This window comes from Branchiostoma lanceolatum, chromosome 1 (assembly GCF_035083965.1).
Source record: "Branchiostoma lanceolatum isolate klBraLanc5 chromosome 1, klBraLanc5.hap2, whole genome shotgun sequence".
NCBI lineage: Eukaryota > Metazoa > Chordata > Leptocardii > Amphioxiformes > Branchiostomatidae > Branchiostoma > Branchiostoma lanceolatum.
Window position 1 is genome coordinate 1,483,954 of NC_089722.1, and position 26,274 is coordinate 1,510,227.

At 42.4% G+C, this 26,274-nt stretch overlaps 1 protein-coding gene across 1 annotated transcript; it reads left to right on the forward strand.

Annotated features, from left to right (window-relative positions):
* The first annotated feature begins 306 nt into the window (after positions 1-306).
* LOC136424212 (uncharacterized) lies at positions 307-26,183 on the forward strand. The gene is made up of 28 exons (XM_066412737.1): positions 307-322; positions 476-592; positions 1,128-1,298; positions 1,832-1,908; positions 2,212-2,309; positions 2,974-3,124; positions 3,969-4,081; positions 5,422-5,569; positions 5,928-6,010; positions 6,647-6,753; positions 6,911-7,106; positions 8,053-8,301; positions 8,669-8,764; positions 9,098-9,191; positions 9,704-9,841; positions 11,018-11,097; positions 11,560-11,644; positions 12,876-12,962; positions 13,628-13,716; positions 14,286-14,493; positions 15,494-15,640; positions 16,279-16,483; positions 19,145-19,396; positions 19,945-20,106; positions 22,260-22,446; positions 23,048-23,295; positions 24,089-24,523; positions 25,715-26,183. The coding sequence occupies exons 1-27, from the start codon at positions 307-309 to the stop codon at positions 24,517-24,519; spliced, it is 4,035 nt and encodes a 1,344-aa protein (XP_066268834.1). The 3' UTR covers positions 24,520-24,523; positions 25,715-26,183.
* Positions 26,184-26,274: the final 91 nt, after the last annotated feature.

A 26,274-nucleotide genomic window follows, 5' to 3' on the forward strand; every position in this document is an offset into this window, starting at 1 on the left:
CTAGGTAAGTGTATGATGCCTAATGATTTTTTTATCAGCTTTGTATTTGTCTTTGTGCATTGGTGATGATTTTAATGAAGACTGTAACAAATGGTACTCAATTGAGATGGAACGCAGTTGTGTTCTCTCTGCCGATGTACATTTGATGAAGAAATGAGTAATAGATTTTTTTAAAAAAATTGAATAAAAAATGTATCTGTTTACAATAGTTTTTATGTACATGTAATTAGAATATTGTTGTATTTTGTCATCTGTCCATGTCAAGATTACGATGTACTGTCTTGTCCTTGTCAGCAGGGCTAGCCCATGGTAATAGCAACAGGCTAGTTGGGCAGCTATTGCTGCATGTGTGTGCTGAACAGCCAAACCAATAGATACTTGTCTATGATAAATAAATTATCTGGTAATTTCTGAGTAAAGGGTAGTGACAGCTTTTCTCCACTGGCTCATGATACATTGTATCTCTGTGCTCCAGCGTTGCCGGATGATCTCCATGATGCCCTGAAGGCAGCAGCTGCAGAAGACGCCCCTTCTTACGCCAAGGACAAGCGCTTCCTCCCAGCCATAGCGAGTCTTGCTGGAAAGCTTTTCTGTAAATCCTATAACCTCATTTATTCTTTGTTTGTTTGTTTTGTTTGTATTGTTTGTTTGTATTGCACACCCGGTTAACCGCCTTATGGCGTAACACACCAGGTTTGTACTGAAGAGTACAAGCTACATATCCGGACAGATTTATTTGATCCACTATCACCGGGAAGGACCCCTACTCTTTTCGATAAGCGTGATGGCCTCTTTTACGTGCGCGGGGTGTGGCTCTCCTCAAAGAATCCTATAGGGTATATGTTAGGGAACATCTTGCTTAACCGACTAGTCTGTGGGCTGTGAAGGGACATTTTAGGTCGGGCTACGGTCACTGTTCTCTAGATCATTGCGCGATTTTTAAGTACCAGCCAACGTTTATAGATGAGCGACCCCGTCATTTTTAGACGAATAATATGCTCAATGCTCTGGCGATTTTTGAATTTTCTGGTGATCATCCGAATGTGGTTGAAAATGTGGCCTCGTATTTAGAAACTCTGTTCCTGATTCCTAATAATGTTTCTCCTATTCTAATTTGCCATGTACAGCATCAGGGGGCTTCGACGCAGGAAAACTGACGGACACGATAAAGAAACTGGGCGGTATGAAGAACATGGGACCGGACATCATGGCGCAAAGTGTGAAGCAGGAGGCCGAGGTCACGGCAGAAGTGGAAAAGGAGGTGGCGGAGGAAACGGTCGATAAGATATTTGAAAAAGGTAAGGGATGATAGTTTATGTATCCATGCGATGTAACTCAGCTCCATGAATTGCGAGTTGCTTTCTGCTGTGTAAAATCCTAACACTTCTGCCGTGCACTTTCAATGGACGTGTATAGCAAACGTACTGTTGTCTTTCTTAAACCGGTCACATTGTTTTGACAAAGTAATAACATAGTCATTATAGTCATAATTTATTTTGTTCCTAAAGATATCTCTGGTCATGCTAGTGACTCTTAAATAGTCTTATCAATTGTTTTAACTGATATTTATTGGAACTTTTAATCGTTGCCTGATTTGTAACACGCAATTATCTACGATGTATTTAGCCTCGCAATTCAGCCTTATAAGGGCTGTCATGAGGCCTGTCTGTCACATGATGACGAATAAACCAGTCTACTAGTGAGTGAAATACAGCTTATACTTTAACTGTTAAGTATAAGCTATATTTCACTCACTAGCGTGACCAGAGATATCTTTAGGAACAAAATCATTTTAACTTTAACCGATGTCTTTCCTGTCATCACATTACAGCTTCACACGACAAGAAAGATGAGGATGGAGATGGTGATGATGGCGGCGGTGGTGGTGGTGGATCGCATGAGATAAAGGTACACCAGGGATTTGCTTTTATTTTGAAATGGAATTATTCAGTTAATCCCTGCTCAGAGAACATGGAAGCCCTGTATTGAGAGACTTGGAGTTTGATCTTAGCATTAGCATGAATTGAGGTATCGAGGAATGGATAGATTTGTCCTAAAGGTTGTGTATTTGACATTGTGCAAAATAAGTTTACCATAATTTGTGTAGGTAACATTATCTGATACCGCTTTCTTCATGTGTTTGTTTGTTTGTTTGTTTGTTTGTTTGTTTGTTTGTTTGTGGTGCCAATAATAGAGATGATTCCTTTGCAGGCAGAAGTGGACTTCGTTGCACAGAAGGGTATGGTCGAAGACGACATGTTCGCTCCGCCAGGAATGGAAATGAAGATTGACGTTCAAGAGGACGCCAAGTATGAGCTCGATTCTTTATCTTAAAGTTTGTTTATACATAGTTATACATATTAGATGACGCGTCAGGGCTCGAAATAGTGGGCGCATGTGCACCTGTGTGCACCCAAAATTGGAGCTGTGCACCTAATATTTGACAGTGGGTGCACCAGTGCACCTAGATATTTTTGTAGGCTATAGGGTAAGGGTACTATTGTACACTAATACACAGAAAATGCTATTGAAATGTAAGTATCAGAATAAGTAATATAACCCTTTTGTTGTACTTAATTTGATTTATTAGTCTTATTTGTTTGCAATTTTGAAGCTAGCTGTAGAATTACTGATTGTAGTTCTTAAGAGCGTTAAACTTTGTAATTATGTTTTGCTGACATTCAATCTATTTCATGTTGTGCACCCAAAAGTCTGTCTGTGCACCTATTTTGTTTCGTTGGGTGCACCAGTGCACGTATTTCCAAAAATGAATTTTGAGTCCTTCCCGTCAATGTCATACATCAAAATGAAGAAGCTTCGTGATCATACAATCTGTTAATCTACCTTTCTGAGGCACAACTAGACTACCAAAGTTTACATATTTTGTAGCTAGGTTCTCTTTGTTTATTGTGAATATTTTTACCAAATGCATGACGACTGTGAGAAAGATAATTAACATTTCTACACTGGCAGGAAGGAGAGTGAACCCGACCAGAGCTCCCAAGCAATGGCGTTCTCCTACCCGATGGGGATGGGCTCTGCTCTGATGAACGGCTGTTTCGGGACGGGATACAAAGCAGGAGACCCATGCTACAACATCAAGGACGCCATGCCGGCATGTTATGTGAGTTTTGAATCCGGATGCAGCTTGTGCTAAACTATGAGCTCTATTGATATGTAGAAATGTTTCACCTTATCCACCAACAGTATCTGTCTATGTGCCCATGCCGGGCGATGGCCCATTGCTATCGATAATAAGCTAGTTCAGGTCAAAGGTAAAGGTCCGTAACTTGTCAACAGTTCTTTGCCTGCTGAACGCACTTTGCTCGAACCAAACGTATTATGTTATGTCTTGGGTTTTGCCTTATAACGTGGCCGAAAGGCCGGCGCTGCTGCGAGAAATATACGAGTCTGGAGACAGCTCTCTATTTCCCCCCAGTCTCTGAAAGGAGGAGGAACGCCCGCCTCACCTTTTTCTATAAGCTAGTCAATAACTACATCAATACTAACACAGATAGTCTACTGAAACCAGGTCAGGGGCGCACCCGGGGGAGCAACACGCTCAAATTTCAACCACTTAACGCCCAGACAGACTCTTACAAACATTCATTCTTCCCCCGCACCATCCCCGAGTGAAACGCCCAGCCTGGCGCGGTTGTTACGGCTCTCACCGTTGAGTCATACCGCGCCAGGCTGGAGGCCTGCCCGCCTTAGCCTGGGACCTCCTCCCCCCCTACTTTGCCCCTCGCGGGGTTATCTGGGGGTAAAACAAGTTGAAGTTGAATGTGTACCGTCAAGGCGACCTGGGTGTCAAGGGAGTAGGTAGGTAGGTATTATCCGTGATGATGCATCGTTCATGTAGGAAATGCTGTGAAACTGGAGGACGGAAGTATTGGGTCAGCAATCATTAACCTTATCACAAAGATATCACAGTAAGACTAAGTAAACGTCATATTGTTGTCCCATAGAACATGATGGAGGGCTGTGGCTACATCGGGGTCGGCTTTGATGGTCGCGGGGACTACAGCAGCATGTCCAGAAGGAAAACGGTCGTACAGCGGAACTGCAAGAACCGGGCGACGTGAGTATCGAGGAAACGTTGTAGGAATTATAATACTTACACACACACACACACACACACACACACACACACACACACACACACACACACACACACACGCACACACACACGCATACGCACACACACACACACACACACATATACACACACACACATACACACACACACACACATACACACACACATACACACACACATACTCACACACACAAACACACACACACATACACACACAGAGACACAAAAACACACAAACACACACACACACACACACACGCACACACACACACGCACACACACACACACATACTCACACACACAAACACACACACACATACACACAGACACACAAACACACACACACATACACACACATATACACACACACACACACACACACACACACAAACACACACACACACACACACACACACACACACACACGCATGTAAGACCCATATGTCTTTCGAGAATGTTGAATACGGCGTTCCCTTTTCCCGTTAAGATGTGCGATGCTATGCCAGGCAGTCGGTAGCTGCAATGTCTGCAGTACGTTGTAATAATCAGTAGAGCCATACGTACTGCTTTCTGTCAGATGATGGAATTACTTGCTTACTTGAACCTTCTGCACATTATAAGGCACTGTCAGCAAAGGTTGAATCATAGACCACTGATGAAAGTCCTCCGATGAACTCGTCTCTGGGCCTTCTTTCAGCTCCCCATCTCCTCCTCTGTGTCCCTCCTCCAGCTATTCTTTGGCCGCCCTCTCTTCCATTTGCCTTGGACTGGTAGTCACATAACTTCACATAATGGGTGAACAGCCAACTTCACATTTAGATAACATATTTTTACATTTGAAAATGTAATTTTTCTAGATCTTTTAGGGTGAATGTGAAATAATGTGACGCAAAATGATAACATTTTTTCACATTTTAGTGTCGCTCTTCAGAAATGTGACCTGAATGTTATTTTATGTAATTATCTGTCAACTTATGTGAAAAAATGTTATGCTGTTGGACCTCAAAATTTTAACATTATAGCACATTTTATCACATTTTCTTCGAATTTTGCCGAAAATTCGCATAATTTTCACATTTATGCACCTAGTAGTGCTGGTGGGCTCTTTCCCATAGTTCCTGGTCACTAATTCTGTCTGTCGACGGGATTTTAAAGAGGTTTCCAGGTCAGGGTCTGGTGTGTGAATGTGTGATGCTGGATGTGTGTGTCCTATATCCCGGACCATATTCCCTTGAGGATCTGACTACTAACTGGAATTTGACCGGCCCTTTGGATGATGGAAAATACATGATGTTTTTTTTTTAATTGTCACTGCACCCTAGGTATCACGACGAGGATGTTCCAGACAACATGAACGTTCACGGCATCTTCGACACTGACGTTTCCTCCAAGGTCTTTGAGTCAAAACAGAGTTACCGTCATTCCCTTCAGATGAAAGCTGGGATGTCCTTTTCTGGATTCGGCTTCCAGGTTCGGGAACACCTTTTTTTTCGCACTGACGAATTTCATTTTCTAAATTTATTTTGCTTTTTGGAAGACAAGGACGACGTGGCACTGCACTCAATTCTTTTTATAGAATTCATATTAACAGTGCTAAGTAACGATAACAATAGCCCATTTTTACACCTGGATGGAGTGAGGAAAGTCGTATAAAGTGCCTTTCAAAGGGCACAACATCGGTGGCGTCAGGGGATTCGAACCCGGGACCACTAGGCCGTTACGCCACATGATCCCACAAAAGTGCTGAACTGAAGAAATTGAAAGAGATTTTGATTTTCAAATGTTCCTGGTTGTCTCAACCGTTAATGAATATCCCGTTTCTATGCAGGCCGCCGTTGAGGCAGCATATGGGAAATCGTCATCAGGCCAGAAACAGTCGTTCATGTCCCTTATCCAGGCCAACGTGATAAGGTGAGTGAGCTTTCTCGTGCATAAAGGATTGCTACATTGACTCACTGACATTCATCTGTGTTTGTAGAAGTCATTCTGAATCGATGTTGAACTGCAATTGCCAACGCAAAAATTGGGCTCAAATTTCCACGTGTCACTTGTTCTATATCTGCATAACGTGAAGTCACAAAACTAAAAGCAGTGGATTTCTCATTTCTCGACAAAGAACGGAGCTGATCGTTGAAAATTTTAGTGAGTCCGATTCTTGTGTTGGCAATTGCAGTTCAATCGATGGCTTGCTGATGTCTTCTGGTCACACGGATTTTTTTTTGGTGATTGTATGCTGTGTCGTCTTAGTCTTCCGTTAGTCAAGGGTTAATGTACCACCGGGATCTTTACGGAGACATAACGCCTACAACCACCATATAAGCCTTCTAGTGGGCGAAGCGAACGAGGTGTTTTATTAGGGGGAAAAGCTGGTCATTAACGTTATCATATATAGCCAATACCAACTGAAACTGACATTGTTAAAAAGTTGAAACCCCATCTTATCAATGAACAACTGTCTTCACTTTATCAACCCATGATTATATGGTAACAGGATTGTAACCTAAGGTAGTGGGAAAGTTTGACCCCTTGGAGCCATTTCTCTTCTAGGTATGAAATCTTCCTGGATGAAATCTCCCCGGACACCCTGAGCCTACCCTTCATGCGGGACTTCTTGTCTCTTCCCAAAAACTTCATCGTGGGGAAGGCAGAACTTCGTAAGTGTACTTGTCATATGTGCAATCTTCCTAAGAATGAATCTATGATATTTAGCTAGAATGATATATAGGATGATAGCTGATTTATGCTAATAATTTTCCACAATGCACGGTCAGTGCGGTAACTGTGACTAAGACAATCAATTGTTGTTTACAGAAAAGTTCATCATCCGCTATGGCACTCATTACATCAAGTCAGCGAAGTTTGGTGGCTCCTTCAGGCTGTTTAAAACCCAAGAAGCCTCCAAGAGTGAAAGTCTCCAAGACTTCTCGATTCAGGCCCAGGCTTCTTACAATTCCCTTTTTTTCAACGCCGGAGGTCACTTTGGAATGCAGGGGTCCAGCGGATCTTCGTATGCCACCCATTTGTCTTTAGCTTTCTTGAAATTCTCTTTTGGGGGTAAGGTGATATATATTTAGTTGTACTGCACATAATGTCTGTGTTTGAGGTTAACTCAGTCACAGTGATTTGACAATTTGGCTAAACTGGTTGTATAGCACTGCATGAATTAACAATTCCACTGTAAGACATTATGGGCAGCCTGTTTATTTCCTTAATCATCTAATATTACTATCAAAAAGGAACACAGAACCTGCCTCTAAGTGGTAGTGAGTAGCTGTTACTAACGATTTTGTATGTTGGCACGACAATATCATCTCCTTGACCATTACCAAGTACAGGAACAGAATTGCTCTAAACCCTGCCAGAAGCGTAAGAGAGGAATGAGTCCAAAGCAGTTTGAGAACGTTAAAACTGGAAATATTCTGGATATGCCAATCTGTATGATATCAACATGTACTTATCAAATTAGCACATTTCTTTCATGATTTCATACGTTGGGCGCTTATCAAAAAGAGTACAGAAACAAGCCAAACGTCATTTATGTATTGGGAGCACCACGAAATCGGCGCCCAAATATTCATTGAGTTGCCACGACACAACGACATCGCATCTTTGCTTCATGAAGGTCGATTTGCAATGGTGTTTTTTAAACTTACTATGCATAGGAAGCACTAGAAAATTGAATTTAAAAATGTAACTTCCAACGCGCTGAAACCGCTATGCCTATGGGCTCCATTAAACGAACAAATCACATTTGTAGTTCGCATATTGTTTTGTTATTTCTTGCAACCTTGTTTTGTTATTTCTTGCAACCTTGTTTGAATTTTATATAAACAACTTGGTTCCCCCCCCCCCCCCACCATGGCTCATTGAAAATACCAGCTGGCGACATGATTCCCCTGGTGAAATAAAAAGCAAACAAACAAACAAAGGAACAAACGTTTGTGATCTTACAGCAAGTCTTCCAAGACTTCCAGCACCCATGTGACAGTTGAAGGAGGCGACCAGGAAGTTGCGTCCATCGTAGCTGACTTCTACTCAACCGGGTTCAAGGACACCTTCACCGAGTGGCTGAAGTCCATCCCCCAATTCCCCAAACCCATCGAGATGTTCATGGGCACCATGTCGGACCTGCTGGACCTGAACTACAAACTTCTGTTCCCGTTCGACATCAAAGATGCCGCTGACGGATGCTTCAGTAAAAAGTGAGTTATACTCATTCTGTCGACACATACGCCATGTGACAATGCATTGACGACCTTGCTTACTTGTACTTGATTAGGTCTCCTCATCATCTGAGTGGCCTGCGTCAAGGTTTCGTCTTTTACATGATGCATTGAACACCGAATGTGATCAATGTTAAATGATAAAAATAATAGGATAAATCCTAACGTCATCTTGATGATACATTCACCGTCATGATGATATAATTGATTTTAAGGACTTAAACTAAAGAGACGACACTGAATCCGTTTAGTGAGTAGTTGATGATGTTCTTTCAAAGATACCTTAAATGACCATTTTTTTTATACGCTTGCACAATAATTCCGTATTCTGATAACAAACACGTAGCCTCAAGACCGAGACAGGAACCAGCAGGAAGTATTATGAGGTGTCTAAGATGGTGAACAACAGCCAAGGAGTGATGGAACCTTTAACTGAGAAACGGTAAGCCCGGTGACTTAAGAAGATGACATTATGAAACAAGTAAGTGTTGCCAACAAATTAAAGATTTATCTTTCAATGTCACCAAAATTGTAGCGATGATGGACGCTAATGTTTCGATATTTTGGTGACAGACATACTAGTATATTGATTGATTACAATTGCTGTGGGTATTCCTTTAATTTACATAGCAAACATCGTAGTTATTTCTTGGCGTCGCCTAATGCCTGAGATAGTAGAAAAATGCCTTTGAAGAAGTGGTGTAGGTTTGGGACTCCTAGAAACTTGCTCGTGAACTGCAGGCGTATTTAAAAAAAAATCTTTTAATCTGCACAGTTATTGTGACGTCACCTCTACGGACCAGTTTGAACAAGAGATGGACAAGAAGCGACTGGCGCTGGAAAGGGCGATTGCTGTGTACATGGAAGAGGTATGGTGTACGCCATTCTATGCTCCGTCTCTGATCACTTTGTGGGCATTATGAAATATAACTTCATCACGTTTGTCGGTGGAATAATTGACACTGCTGTTGGTGTTGTTGAGAATTGAAATGGAGCTGTTATCTATACTTTGTCGACGATGAAACGTCAAAGGTACTGAGTATTTTTGTTGTGCTTGGGCTCAAGTTATTCTTCTCCAAAGATATCAGAGACACTGTATGTTCTATACGTTCTGTTCTCTTGTGTGGTACATTCGGTAAGCCCTGTGTCAAATCCTTCCGATGCCACCACGTCAACTTGGACCGCTAAGGACACCTCTGGGAGCTAGCATTCGGAGTGCGAACCGAGCACACTTTAATGGTAACCAAAATCAAGGAATACAAGATGGCGGACAAAATGGCCACCACGCAACACGAGGCAGGTGACCTATAGCGTCATGGGGTCATGACCTAGGTCAACCTATAATAACAATAATATCAATGGCGCTGTCGTTTTCGTGCAGGGACCAGTGCCCACCACGGATTTCAATCTGAAAGGGGGGAAACCCGGATGCACGACTCAGGCCTTGAAGGTGAAGGGGGGTGCTGCTGGATCTACCTTCCCCACGTGGCTGGAGCTCATCAATGGAGACACTTACAAGGTAAGAGAGACACAGAATAAACCACCGAGTGAGCGAAGCGTAGTGGGTTATCATTCCTGCTAGTGTGTATTATTGGGGTGCTGCTGGATCGACCTTCCCCACATGGCTGGAGCTCATCAATGGAGACACTTACAAGGTAAGAGAGACAAAGAATAAACCACCGAGTGAGCGAAGCGTAGAGGGTTATCATTCCTGCTAGTGTGTATTTGTGGGGTGCTGCTGGATCGACCTTCCCCACATGGCTGGAGCTCATCAATGGAGACACTTACAAGGTAAGAGAGACAAAGAATAAACCACCGAGTGAGCGAAGCGTAGAGGGTTATCATTCCTGCTAGTGTGTATTTGTGGGGTGCTGCTGGATCGACCTTCCCCACATGGCTGGAGCTCATCAATGGAGACACTTACAAGGTAAGAGAGACAAAGAATAAACCACCGAGTGAGCGAAGCGTAGAGGGTTATCATTCCTGCTAGTGTGTATTATTGGGCAATTATTCAATGGACGGCTGGTTTCTTCATTTACCCATGCTTAAGCTTATGACATTATGGCTGCAACCAATTATCAATTATCAATATACTGATAACGCTTAACGGTAAATTCAGGGCGGCCGGTAACGATTAACGGTGAATTAAAATTGCTCGTAACGCTTCACGAAAAAGGGCATGCAGACCCTCACAAATGCCATGTTCTTATATATTTGCATGGTAGTTATTGAGTCCAATGATTTTATACTGTACTATTATGCATTGTATTGTATTGTATTGTATTGTATCGTATTAACTATGTATGTATCATGATAGTGTAATGATTTTACTGCAGGTTATGTACTGTTGTATGTTTGTCTGTATTTGTGGGTCAGCCGTTACCAGCGAGAGCTGCCTGGGCTGACCCAGTGTAATGATTTGTCTCATTCTCAATAAATACAAATACAAATACAAATTGTAATAGGACTCGAGGCTTGTGATTGGTCCAGAAAGTCTGGCTGGGCTATATGTTGGCATCGTTGATGTCCCCGTTCAAGGTTCAATGCTAAAGGATATATGATGTTATTTATCTATCCTCACCAAATTCAACTGTAATACCCAGAAAAAAAGAATATTGCCAACCACGTAATTTCCTAAGTTTATTACAAGAAGGAATTGCGAGTGAATAACATATCTTTGCCTTTTCAACTGCAGGTCATCTTTGACCTTCCTGAAAACATCAACTACGACCTAACGATGAACAGAGAGGCCTTTATGGTCCATGCACGGGGAAGGTAGGGGCTTCCTTATCTTTATCTTAATTCGAAATTGCAACAATACAATACACAGTGGAACGCCAGGCAGACAAGCTGATGTTGCGGACCACTAACATTACAATTACACTGAATACGACAATAAAGCACTTACAACTGTAGGCAATACATAGCAAAGTACAATATATACAATGCATGATACAATAGGAAAAGATGCATTAAGTATAAAAAACGCAATTTAAAGGTGTCTCAGCTGGAAGCTACGGGTCAGTAAATCTTTTTGTTGACTTCCTTAAATAATATCAGTGGCTAATCGTTTTTATTTTATTTATTTATTTTATTTCATCTTTTATTTAATCAGTGTATAGGCTAACCATATGATACCTTTGTGGCAGCTTTCTGAAATATTTCAATGTTCAATGGTTATGGGAGAAACAAATAATACTGTTATAACATGTCATTATTCTTTCTTTTTTTCAATAGATGGAACTGTCACGCTCCCGGGGGCGAAATGCACATGTACAACAGCCGTACCAATGGTGGAAGTGGCGACACCAACAACAAGAAGGTAAATCATTCTTCCAAAACTGTGTCATGCGTCCTGCAGACAGTCAATATGGCACATTTCCTTAAAGGAAAGCTACACAAAAAATTGAAAATCCTTCTATGCTATGCTTAATATATTCCAAAGTCAAATTCTTACTTCAAGTTGTTCCACATAAGTCCGTCATAGTTCTGGGATTTTCCACAGTTTGCAACTTATGCCGTGCTGACGCCTTCTCACCTGATAATTGAATTATATGACGTCGGTGTTTCAAATTTTTCACCTGATGATTGTATTATACGACGTCAGTGTTCAAAAATTCAATCATTAGGTGAAAAATTTGAAACACAGACTTCATATAATTCGATCATCAGGCGAGAAGGCGTCAGCACGGCATAAGTTGCAAACTGTGGAAAATCCCAGAACTATGACGGACTTATGTGTAACAACTTGATGTAAGAATTTGACTTAGGAATATATTAAGCATAGCATGGAAGGATTTTCAATTTTTTGTGTTGCTTTCCTTTAAATGTAAAGGCAGTTGACCAACAATGTGTACAAGGTTGGCTATAGCAGCCGACTGCGCCAGTGGCATTGTTCTTTTGTCATATATCAATTCGATTCGATGAGAACGTGACCTTTCTTGGACCATGCCTGAAAATGAATGATATACTGGATACATTGTGAGAATCAAAGCCACCAATTCATAGCTGTTCACATACATGTAGCACATCGATATCTTCTATAATTCTGACTCCGCTATGTAATAATGAGAATAATGGTCAGAAATCACCTGCAATGGCAGCCTTACTATGGCGCTGAATTAATGCAGGTTTACAGGTTTCAAACAATAGATCATAATACACAACAGATAGATATTTGCTCCCCAATTGCACTTTTGTGGAACTGTCGCAAGGGTCTTGGTGGCTGCCATTCGGTGCCACCAGGTGACCTCAATACGACCTTCCTCAACCGAAGTCAGGTACCCATCTACACCTGGGTGGAGTGAGGAAAGTCGTGTAAAGTGCCTTTCCCAAGGGCACAAGATCGGTGACATGACAGGATTGCAATGATTCGAACGCGGGACCCCTTGGTACTGAGTCGAACACTCTGCCGTTGCGCCACACGACCCCACCTATGTATATAGCTTCTGAGCATGCCTTATTTACAGTTATTTGCAATAATGCAAATGAAGTAAATTGTGCATTGTTAGAAAATGCGTTATAACAACTGGAAGATGTATTTACGAACTCAGGTCTCCTGCTATGGTTTTGTAATGACGTATGACGAAGCAAGCGGAACCTTTGTGGTCACACCTGAAGACCAGAAAGCCTCCACAGTGGTAAGTGCTTAATAGTAGTCCACTGTTTATTGGTATTTTTTACTTTGTTTAATAGCAGTCCACTGCTCTTACTTTGTTTAATACTTCTCGTTTACTCTACATTCATATTCATGTATGATTTATCAAGTTATGGTAAATTCTTTATTATATTGTTCTCATGACCTCTATATTGTTTCATTTTGTTTATCATCCAACTTATTTCCTTTGTATAACTGATCAACTAAAAATGTTATGATTTGATAAAGGGAGGCCCTTACATAAGCAGAAGCTTTTTGGCCTGCCCTGCACTGTTTTATTATCTTTGTATTTATTTATTTCTTATGTAGGTATATTTTTAAGTGCGAAATAGATCTTAAAAAAAAGAACTACCAACTTGACGGTTCATGCGTATACTGTGACAACGCGTGTGCCTCAAGTATGACTTCAAACACAGATGGGCTTACAAGCTAACAACATTAAACCTTCTTTACCGTACTTATTGCCAGAATGTGTACATAACGTTACGATGAATGAATGAATGAAAGACCTTTATTGCACGTTTATGCTCTGATGAGCTAAGTACAGGTCATGGTGACAAGCAGAAGAATAGTTACAGTGGTAACAGAAATTTGATATCTAACTACATCTAAATACTAATTGATATCGTTCTGCACTTGTCTTGACAGGTTTTGGGAAATTTGCCTCGCAACTACGCAGGCTGGAATGTTGCCCGAGCAGAGTACATCAGCCCGTATGAACATTCCCGGAAAACAGGGTAAATCTTACAAACGATTCCACCACCTTACTGTAGATGGTACTTGTGATAGTATGCAGATCACTTCTCTCGTAATTATCTCGATGAACATGGACCTATGGTTTTAATTTTGGCGTGTGTGTGTGTGTGTGTGTGTGTGCGTGCGCGTGTGTGTGTGTGTCTGTTTGTGTTTCCGGACTCTTGTAGTCAGCATATCTTGAGAACCTCTGGACGGATTACGATGTTGTTTGGTATGTGGGTAGGTGTTGGAAAGACAATGGTCAATGTCATTTTTGACCCCTCTGGTATGTGACCATGGTAATAATGCTGCAGAACTTTTTATACCTTTTGACCTGGACATGCTATGGTCTTGATTTGTTGGTGGCAGTTTTATCGTGAGACGCTACTGCACATCTGCTTGGTTTTTCTATGGATTGATTGTTATGATTATTTCATACTACATGTATATTACCATGTTTCGTGTGTACCATGTACCATTCGGGAAACGCATTTCCGACAATCAAATACTTATGATTATTGTTCTGTCGCTAAGATGCTAATAAGTAATGATGTTCTGTTGTCTTTACCAGTGGTGCTCTAAGCAGTATCGTTGAGGCTCCCTGCGACGTGAAATGGTCCAACTCTTACCAGATCAAACCCGCGGAGGAGAAAGGAAGGTGTCTGTACTTCGTGGCGGCGTCTGCAGGCGACATTTTTGTCGTGTTCTCTGCCATTCCAAGAGACGTGACCACCTGGTACCATCTCCAGATCAGTTTCCAAGGCGTTGCCCTCTACAAGGTAACGCCAACATTTCCTGCAGGCACCGCCTCTAGGGCTGACCCCTAAGTTGAGTTGCGCAATTTTTGAACTCCTTTGTAGTCCCTACTTAAAATCTTTGAAACCTTTCTTTTCCTTTAATTTTTTGCCCAATCTGGAGATTTTTTTTGGTTAGAAGGAACAGGTAGGGTCTTAGCTTTCCAATTTTAGTTGAAAATTGTTTAGTTCAGTAGTTTAGGTGGCGTAAGAACATATGTGAGTTGTTGGGTCATGCGGATGGGTATGGCCGGGAACTAGGTCAGAGATAGGGTCTGTTTACTTCCGGGTGGCGTTTCTGCGAGTTTGAACTGTACAACCCTCTGTTTTCTTTGCATGTTTATCAAGTATATCCTTGTGACTTTCTGGTGTAGAAGAGTTTTTAAGATTGAAGTTAAAGTAAGTGCTTTTATAGGGCCTTACTTTAGTGGGTCTTATCATGGCCGGCAATGGGGGCAACTAACTTTGTTGTCATCCCTCTACCTATACACAAATACATATACAGCCGGTTCTCGCTTTTCTGGTCGTGTTTGGAATTGAAACAGGATTCAGTGGTTTTCGTAATTGTCGATTTCAGTAACTCTTGATCATCTCACTAATTTATGGGTAACATACTGTAAATTTCTGAGATGATAAATTTATAGGTATGTTGCGCATAAATTGGTGAGACATGAGTTTCTTAGTATGTTACCCACAGATTGATCATCAATTGAGTTAAGGTATGTTATTCAAAAATTGATGAGATGATCAATTGCAATTGATTATGCACTATACAGTAGAATCCGCTTAATTGCACCACCCATTTGCCAGCGTTTTTGGTGCAATTATCCGGCATTGGTGACAATGCGCGGTGCAGATATGCGGAGTCACTAACAATGCAGTGAATGGGAACCGGTTTGGGATTTTGGGATTTGGTGCAATTAAATGGAATGTGCGTTTATCCGGGGTGCAATTAAATGGCTTCGTCTGTATATGCTTTTCTTAGGGAATGAAGCTGGTGAAATACGAAGGCGCAAAGAGCGCCCGAAGTCTCGGTGACTCCAAGCTGTTCCAGCCTTACTTCATTTGCTTAGATGAAGACCTTGACAAAAAGCGAACCTACATCAAATACGGCATCGGATCTGATGATTCCGTAAGTGACTTGTTTAGATATACTCATACAATAGATCTAAATGATTTTCGTTATATAGATGTCGATTCTACTGTAAGGCTGCACCAAGTAATTTTTATGGATGACGTCCGCGCGCGCATTGATTTTGGTCTGTTCCCAGAAAAAAAACAATAAATTCCGCTTCCTGTAACTATGACCAAAGAGTTACGACAGTGCCGCAAATCGTAAGATTAATGTAAAACTCGTCACGCGAAATGCATATAACTCGTCACGCAAAATGCATAAATAAGGAAGTGGCTACTTACTGACAGGATGATCCTGTCATCAGTAGAAAAAATTGGATCATCCTGTCAGCAGTGCATTTTTTCTACTGCTGACAGGATCGTCCTCTCAGTAGTGCAATTTTTCTACTGATCATCCTGTCAGCAGTGCAGATTTTTCCTGCTGACAAGATTTTTCAAATCTAGGCATCTTGTTTTTTTCGGCCCTTCTTGTTTTTTTTTCGGCCCTTCTTGTTTTTTTTTCGCGCTCTCGCATTAGATTTAGGGTTTCCAAAGGACGTCATCCATAAAAATTACTTGGTGCAGCCTAATACAAGTAAACTAACATACAGTTAATGAGTATGAGCGACGATTTCTTTTTACATTTTCTGACAACAGGAGAAAGGACTTGTCTATATGGTCTACAACGATGACAGTCCACCATTGGGCATCCGTTTCTACTCCTTTGGTAGCGGGGAAAAGGACGTGGAGATTATGGACGCCCGAGTCATCGAGGGAGGGGCAACAGGAGAAATGGAATGTACCGGAGGAACTGTCTTGAGGGATGGCGAGTGTGTGGAGAACTGCCACCCCGAGTGCGATGGTGAGCTTTTCCATGCCTCTTGTGTAATCATGATATCTGGATATTTTTGGCGACGACTCAGGGGCGAGCCAAATGATATTGTATTGTGTGCAGATTGTAAGAATTCTAGAAATTGCACAGGCATTTGTCCAGTGGTATGCGGTATGTCGCCTGAAATGGTGAAGTATTGTGTGCAATTTTCGAGAATTCTTGGAATTTTATTTCAAATCTTGAGTCGTGGACATAGTGCAACGATTTTCCGTCCTGTCTGTCATGTATGTATCAAGCAACGGCCCTGGTGTTTCTGGCGTTTTCCCTCTCGCTGTGTTAGCGTCCTGCCGCCGCCTACACCGAAGGGGCAAGATCGTGATTGGCTGGTCCCTTCAACTAACGTAACATGACCTATTTACGTGCAGAACCTATTTACATCCGGTTTGGCTCATGTCCACATGTCGCGGTGTATTATGCCAAAGCCTGTTCTAATGAGCAATAAAGAACATCATAAGTATGGTCCTTAGCCATCTCTTTAATTTTTGCACAGCAAAACATAACGGCCATGCGTTTACCACGTGAATGCCACGTGCCGCGCATGTGGGGGAAATTTACATATAAACATTGTTTTTTGCGTTTCGGCGCATGCGCGCCGGAACGCATTGTCCTGGCTTTTACCTTCAAGCATGCTTCAAGGAAGGAACCAGGGAAGCTTGGTTCAACACTAGATTTGCATGTGGCTAGATTTGCATGTGACACAGGACGGCGACCGCATGTAACTGCTACAACTGTTCGGAAATATCATTGCATTGTGGTTTCGGACTTTGATATCCTGAAAAATGACCATATTACATCTATTCCACAAGATTGCAGAAGAAAAAAAATGATTTCGTCAAGAAAACGACCAAAAATCGGCATAAATGATACCATATGGTAAGGTTATAGCATTACGTCCAGTGTAAATAGTTACGTACCGCAGCTTGGCCGATCTGGCAACGCGAAGCACTTCGGACCCAGAAGATCCGGGTTCGTCTCCGTGCATGGATTTTTTTTTCTTTTTAGATATTGAATATCAAAAATATATATTGATATTATATTAATCTATCAATATCATATTTATGAATATCATTTTTTTTCATTAATAAATAAAGAAATATTTTATATTTGTTATTTTTAAATATTCATTTAATATATACAAGGCCTTTGTCTTATGAACAGGACTTCATAGATTCCAAACCCGGCATTCGAATTTTTCTGTTCATTGTAATGGAAAATACCGTGCAGCGGCTCCTATGCGCGGTAAGATGATTCTTGCAAAACACTCGCCACTAAACTTCTATCCCCGATGTAAACAGAGGCTCTTGATGTTGTTTGCAAAACAGCGATTCTTTGTTACAGTAGCAAATGCTCCATTGTTCAGTATCGACTTCATTCAGACAACACGGACGTGGAAAGTGGCGCCCCTCGGCACAAAACTATGGGAATTTTCATGAATTTTAGCAAAATTACCCAGGAAAATAAGGAAGAAATGTTGTAAATGCGGAAACCAGAATAATACGGATGAGGTAGCTGTTGATTTGTTTGACATTTGGTAGTCATTTTAGATAGAACCTTAGCTGTTATGAACTTCTATTTCACTTAATTACCATAGTGCTGATGATTCAATGGTGCTTTTTCAAATTTTATGTTTTATTGCGTGCCATGTACATAATTACATTGATAGCTTTTATAATGAGCCTATTATACATTTTACAAATAAGTACAAGTTGTAGGCCAAGACCAGCTTTTTCAAAAGCACTTAAGTTAAGTGACGTAACTTCAAAATTGCTTTCCCCAATCTGCCTTTCTCTATTAAAACAGTACTCATTTCCCAAAATGACAATTTTTCTAATAGACTGAACAGCCCTTGAGTGACTTCCTCTGGCAGATTTTACTTCAAGTAAAGGGAAAAGACAATTCACACTTATAAACGTAGCCGAAACGCCAGCTTTTTTTAAAAGCTCTTGTTTCCATCGCGTTAAGCAAGTGGCCGGACAGACATTGTGATTTTACTATCATTTGTCTGCAGACTACTTTGGACAGTTACTGTGCATTTTTTTCTGGTCTATGTTCTTCAAGCTTAAGCATAGCGCTAGAAGGGAATAGATTCAGAAGTGGACGATAATGGGTTACCCTAGCACAATTCTTCATCATATACCTCAGTATAAATACATGCTCGCACGGCGTTAAACAGGCGGAGAAAAACTTACAGACCACGCATTTTCTTTTTGGAAGAGCTGATATTTCTGCCCATGGGTTTGAAATTTGCCTCTGTCTGCGCGGTTTTAAGATGAATACGTTTTGAATAAATCGGACGTTAATTGGTCATGTTACGTTACATGAGGGGCAGTATGTGGCTGGCCGAGGGCTGTCCAGCGCTAAGGCAACTGGGGGTACGGATCACATTCCGGTATGGCAGAGCCGTTGCTTGACACACACAAGCGGCGGCCCGGGCACTCCTCTCCAAGCAGAGGTTGGTGGAGAAGATTGTGACCTTTTTTATCATACGCCCCGTTTCCTATCGATCGGTCGAGAGCGCCTATGATAAAAAGGCCACAATCTTCTCCACTAATCTCTGCTAGGAGAGTAGGCCCTGGCACAAAAGAAAGCTGTTTGATTGACATTTTGCTTACAATGCGTTACACTTTACAGGGTGTATCCCAAGGTCCCCTGGATCGAAGCTCGACACAGAATGCCGCCGTTGCAAGCACTTTTCATTCCAGAAGGGTATTGGAACTATCCAATGCGTGCCAGCGTGCCCGGCCGGTACCAAGGTAGCTGCCGATGGCAAGAAGTGCGAATGCGCGGCCTTCGTCATGTTCAACAAAGACGATGGAAGAAGCCGATGCGTGCCAGCGTGCCCAGGTGAACTGGCCGTGGGAAAAGACGGAAAGACTTGCACGCGTAAGTTCGCCGTATGCCATCATATAAGTTTAAGTCTTTGTCTCTTTATTTCGCACAGGTAAAAGAATTTTACATACATATGACAGATCAATACACATAGTGCCGGGGAAGGTAGAGACCAATGTGGTCTATGATATTCCATCCCCATTTTTCAAACAGAATAAATTACAATGATAAATTAAGATATAGAGAAAAAAATGACAACTTAATATCGTAACAAATAACAAATCTATAACTAATAATAACAATAACAAAAAACAAGAACTAAATTATTATATATAAAGAACCAATTACCTAACTGAACACAGAAAAATTACCAACTAAGTAAGCAAGGAAACAATTCGATAAATAATAACGATGCAAATAACGACAAGCATATATAACAACACAAGTCAATAACACAAAAAATGCACCCAAAAGTGCACATTCCATACATGGCTAATGCAGTTCATATACACACATGTGATTGCGTTCGTCTATTCGATGATTATTGGCACTAGGTTGGTTCATACGTACGTATTTACTGAATATTTTCTTTCCTTTTAAAGGTGCCAAATGGAGATCCGACCGGCGTTGTGGCAAGTCTTCCCCAGCCCCACTAGCAAACCCCGGACAGTGTGACCCTTTTGGAACTACACCCTGCTGTTCCAGTGGTGGAATTTGTGGAAACTCGGTAGATCACTGCACTTGCCCCGACTGTAAGGACTATGGTAAGTGCCAAATACATCATGAAGAAAAATGTAAGAATTTAGCTGTGAGGAACAGGAACTGTTGTCTATTAACCCTTAAGCTGCCAGGTTTTTTAGCCAAGTAAAAATCAAAAATGTTTGACCCCTGACCTCCCTCACGAAACCCGCGAAACACCCGGCGGCGCTAACTCCCCTAACTTCCCGGCTTCGCGCGCTACACGCACGCAAAGCTGTTTTGTTCTGGGGAATACCCTATCCCGGTTATAACCGGGTCCAGCACACAAGGCATATTTCTGTATCCCTAATTAAGTCGGGACTGGCAGCTTAAGGGTTTTAACTTGAGTCATCTGTATAGGAAATGATAGATGCTCACACTCTGTATGCCTGGTCAATAATGGTTATGGAAGCGTACGGGATCCTGCCTTCATTACCTTCGCCGAGAAGGTTATGCAGAGGGTAGCGTTTGTTTGTCTGTTTGTTTGTCTGTCTGTCTGTAGTGGACCAGAATAACTAAAGAACGCCTTGACGGATTGTTTTGATATTTGGTATGTTGGTAGGTCTTGATGAAACCTGAAAACAATTAGATTTTGGGCCCCCTAGCGGCGTCTTATGGTACTGCAGCGAAACTTCCTGTTTTGATATCTCGTGTTCTGGACATGCTATGGAACTGATTTTTGAGTGGTACATAGATCTTTGAACAGAGAGTAAGTGGTACGGGTTTGGGCCCCCTAGCGCCTTTTTTGGAACTGCAGGAGCAGGTTTCGCGTCTGACTTTGAAAGGGAATAACTCAAGAAGGGCTTGTTGAGGTTAATATGAGTAGAAGTTTATTGCAAGTTCATGTCCGTGGGCTAATTGCAAGTACATGATAAAAACATAGGGAAAAACATACATGCGTCAGAAAACTTGATCTGACTTTGTTGTAACAATAGGCTACTGGTACTAAATACAATTGTTGGCTATATCTAAACTAGCTGGGTTTGACTTCTTTTTTGGAAGCAGTGGAAGACGAAAAGTCCCACTTTTTCTAGTATTTGTGGGTTCTGCGATTTCAAGAGAAAGGTAGCTTTTTGTTCATCCGTATGTGTGTAAAAGTAGGGGTATTTCGTGGTAACTTGTTTAAATAATTCGGTTCTTTCGTCACTGTTAAATAGACACTTGGAAATAAAATGTGTTTCGTCTTCCACCGCCTTGGACGTACAGTATTTACAAATTCTTTGGCACACTGGTAAACTCTTATATCGTCCTCGATAAGTCGCAACACATGTCCTACTCACTATGTAGTCCACTGGGCACACAGTTCCCATCTCCCACACATCGATGTAGATGCGACACTGCTGATAAGGGGAGACTAAAGGGATTGCGCCTGCGCCCAGACCCCAAGTAAGAAACAGGGTTTAAACCATTGAAAATCCTTTTTTGGTGTGAAATCTGGGCAGAATAGGAGTGGCTGCGGTAGGACAGACTCTGTATTTGCTGAATTAGTTAGAATAAATGGTCTGTCTCTACCTTGTGGGTTTTGGCACCCCCCTGATATAGTGGCATGGTCTTTAACTGGGTGTCTGAAGCCTGTTGGACCTATCCAAGGGCTCTGTGTAGGGGGGTATATCTGGAGAATAGCCGTATGGAATTTGTCAGGAATGAATCTAATGGCAGTTGACATAACTGGTTAGTATTTGAGGGTAAGTGTTTGTAGTCTGTTGTTTTGATTCCTGAGAACATGAAACCTTCTTTTTCTTAACTTCCCCATAGGGATACATGCATTACTGGGATTTATTGTAACTGTTTAGTCTCCCCATAACTAGTTCTCTCGCCTGCCACAGGTGTCAATCATACGTAACCTAGGATACCTTTGCCACGCAACTGGTTGTAACAAGAAGCAACTTTGGTGCTGGAAACGACCGATGCCCTCTCCCCCATAAATTTGTCCTCTGTCAGCTATCATGGCGAATCTTCGCTGTCCCGCGTCGGTCAGGACAGAGACGTGGCACGTCCGCAATTTGACAGAAACGATGTCAAATTCTTCAAATGAAATCTCCACTTCCTCTTCCTCCACACAAATACAAATGAACGAGTTTGCTGTCAACAAAATCGGGAAATACTACATCACGATCTAACTTCAACGCCGCCATTTTGTTTCGCAATGCATGATGGTATACTATTCTTTCCGCCACAGGTGTCAATGTCGCCCTGGGGAAGAAAGCGTACCAATCCACCACACATTCCGGCCACGCGGCCAGCCGTGCCGTAGATGGGAAAACCAGTGGCGTCTTTACCCATTGGACCTGTACCCACACTCGAGATGCTGGAGAAGATAATCCCAGTTGGTGGGTGGATCTTGGAGGAGAGCATAAGGTTTCAAGGTAGGTAAACAGCATGTATGTAGAGAGGTCGTAGTCTCTGCCAGTAGAGATTACGATTACCCATTCTACCGGAGGAGATTAGAACAATCGCAATCTCCGTCTGTAGAAGAGACGCCATATCTACTGGTAGAATTGCCGATTATGGCGGACCGTTACTTAATTCTACCCTGACTTCTCTACACACGAGAAAAACCCACCACACCACCAGTCATCATTGCGATGAAAACACCTTGAAGATTTTAAATACTTAACTTTTACTAAGTTTATAAGTCAAATGATTGATAATATGCGTTGGGATGGAGATAGATACACTGGAAGACACAACGTGTTGCATTCTGTCTGATTGTTTGTTTGTTTGTTTGAACTTTATTTATTCACGAGAAGCCAAAATCGGTCTGCAGGTCGCTTTTCATTGACGTCATGATGGAAGAATAACATGTATTTTTGTTTTTAAACTTTCTATCCGCAGAGTTGGATAATGTGAGTTTAACTATACATCTAATATAGCAGGTTGACGAGAAGGGCCATCAACACTTTGATCTATCAACGACAACGTTAATACAATACTCCAGTGTGTTTGCTTTGTCTTCACTATCTACAGAATTATCATCTTCAACCGCATGGACTGTTGTGGGGATCGCCTCAACCCCTTCAACGTCCACATCGGGGACTCCCCCAACGTCCAAGATAACCCCAAGTGTGGTGGCGATCATCGAGCCAACGTGAAGGTTCAACCAATGGTCATCTTATGCCCGGGCATGCGCGGACGGTATGTGGGTATCCGTCTCCCCGGTGCCTCCCGAAAGCTGAGCCTGTGTGAAGTGCGAGTCTTTGAGGGGGAACCTGTTGGTTAGTAAAGTTAAAATCCTCCCACACCATTAATGATGTATAGGGCGGTGCCCATCTCCATTTCATAGCCCTGGGCCACACTGTGGTGCAATCACTGTAGCAGGGGGCTAGTCTACTGGCAGTGAAGTGTATTTACCTTCCATACTGTTTCAGAAGTATGTACCATTCTTATAAAAGTCTTTGGTATGACTCAGTGCGCCTCTTGTCCAGAGGTGTCCTACCGGGGGCTTGAACCCCAGTCCTTCTGGTCCAAGTAATTTGAACCAGATGTGGTGAGAGACTGTTAACAAACTAAAGAAAAATATACTTTACTAAAATCTGCATAAATTATGTTTATGAGGTTTTGGGTTTGTATATCTCGCTTACAGTAGTCAGCCACACATTGACATGCAATACCATAAGCCTTTCCCTATGCCCTGCCAGATCCCCAGAAATGGCCATATTACGCATGAAATTACACAAAAAGGAATTGGTTTTGTTATGAAAATGACCAAAAATTGACCAAAAATGGTACCGTGTAGTGAGGTATATAGTTTAGATATCTTTAAAAACCTCGGGAACTTTTTTTTTTATATAAGGAGGAAATGTTTTGTTTTTGCTAGCTTGTTCTTCTTTTTTCTTTCTTTCTTCTTCTAATCCTTCCAAATGCGCCACGGCCAGCATTTTTTGAAAAAGCTTTCTTGTTTGGTAATGCCGCTGCTGAAAGCACTTAATCATCCTCCCCATGTGTACCACGGGAATGGTAATACGTTCCGAAAGAGCTGGCTTAACAATTCTGTGTCCTATTCCCCAGGTGCATGGCTAAAATCGGATTCGTCATGGGTCGTAGGCGCCTCTGGCTCGGGCTATACGACTCATCCTCCCGATAAGGCCTTCGATGGGTGGAGTGGCACCTTCTGGAACGCAAGAAGTGATAGTGCTAAACGCTATTGGATAGTGCTGGACCTCAAAGTGCCCCACACTCTGAAACGCATCGCAGTCAACAACTTCGGAGACACCGCGCACGACATCGCGGCCTTCAAGTTGCAGAAGTCAGAAGTTGGGAGCCCGTACAACTGGGAGGACGTAACGACTGTTACCGACGTGAAGGCTGGGGGAGGGGATCGCCGGCAGGAGTTCGGCGGGTTCAAGGGAACAGCGCGCTATTGGAAGTTCCTAGTCACCAAGACCCACGGCTATCAACCATGGCTCAGACAAGTGAGCCTCTTCGGGTACCCAGGCTAATAAGGTAAGGGGAAAATGCAATTCTTGTTTGGTAACAAGGAAGGTACACAGCGATAAACAACCCTGAGAGACTAGACTTGGGATCGGGCCGTTAACCAGTTCCTTCGGCGGGCTCATTGCCAGGGTAGCGTGCGTAGTCCAGTGGTTAGCGATCTTGCCTCTGGAACTAGAAGCCCCGGGTTCGATCCCGGCTGTGTCGCTCACCTGACATGCACGCTACCGTTAAAGATCGCAGTCCTTAGGACGGGACGGTTAGCCGTGGTCCACTGTTCATTGTGCTTGTCGAAAAGAGCTAGGGGGATTTCCCCGGTACAATGAACCTGTAAATACTGAACATAGCGTCTGTTTTCTCTGTCACGACCAGTGGAAGAGTAGCTCATCTGTTCATTGAGTGCATTTGAGCTGAACTGGTTCGAGATCCCTTTCCTTTCCAGGAACTGGCTAACGGCCGCTCGAGTCTGGTCTCCCAGGGTAGCAGTAAACATGCGGTTGCATCGAAGTGTTAAAGGCAACCCAAGCAATATTAGGGCTCGAAAGATAGATTTGAAAGTCACTTTATTTAGTAATTTCTATACATGATTAGTTCAAACAACACTATTATAATGTATAGCAACGTCCATGATGCAAAATTACGATGTTGTTGTGATGTGAGAACTCACTGAAAATCATAGCTGGAGTTTTTGTAGGCTCGCATAACTAAGGGGATCATCGTACGGCCGATTTTGCGCGACTTTAAAATGCTCAAAGTATGACGTTATACGCAAATGTGCTAAACAAAGTTAGTAAATGTCACTTCCATAAAGATTTCAGCATTTTTTAAATTGCCATTTCCTAATATTGCTTTGGTTGCCTTTAACTACATGTAATTGGTGTGCGGTCGAACGCCACATATTTTATATCGCATGTGACGTGACTTAAGCAAAAGTGGTACATGCATTGGTATTGTTTTGTTAGGGCTCTTTCACACTACTGTGCAAATCAAGGCCGTACAACACATCAAGTTATAATGAACCACAAAACATGTACTTATGTACACAAATGATGCCATAGAATAGACTACCTCCAACTAGACTGTATTGACGAATTTGCAATAAACTCGAAATTATTATTACTAATCATCATTGAATGCTAGAAGTTAGCAAATGAAGATGCCGACACAGGATTCTATTGACCTATATTTTTCTTTTTGTCCAAGGTCCAAAGCAATGGAGGCCCCTATGCCGACCCCGGACCTACATCCTGTTCTTCCATCGGCGGGCGGTATCGGGACACGGCGGCCACTTCATCTGCTGTAAAGACTACGGAAAGTATTCTCCAAGCAAAGAGTTCTGTCCAGAGAGCTAGAAATGGCCGCGATTTAAAACGTTTGTGGACGGAAAGAAACGTTAAAATCGCGGACACTCCTCGCCCTCTCAGTCGAAACCTCTACTTGGAGAATACAGAATATACAGAAAGCCCCTAACCCTAGCCCTAGCCCTAGCCCTAGCCCTAGCCCTAGCCCTAGCCCTAGCCCTAGCCCTAGCCCTAGCCCTAGCCCTAGCCCTAGCCCTAGCCCTAGCCCTAGCCCTAGCCCTAGCCCTAGCCCTAGCCCTAGCCCTAGCCCTAGCCCTAGCCCTAGCCCTAGCCCTAGCCCTAGCCCTAGCCCTAGCCCTAGCCCTAGCCCTGTATATTTTCTCCAAAAACTGATGTAATCTGGATTTCCTCTAGTAGAATTGGAGCTTGCTCTGGTAGACTTCCCATTTGTCCTAGGATATA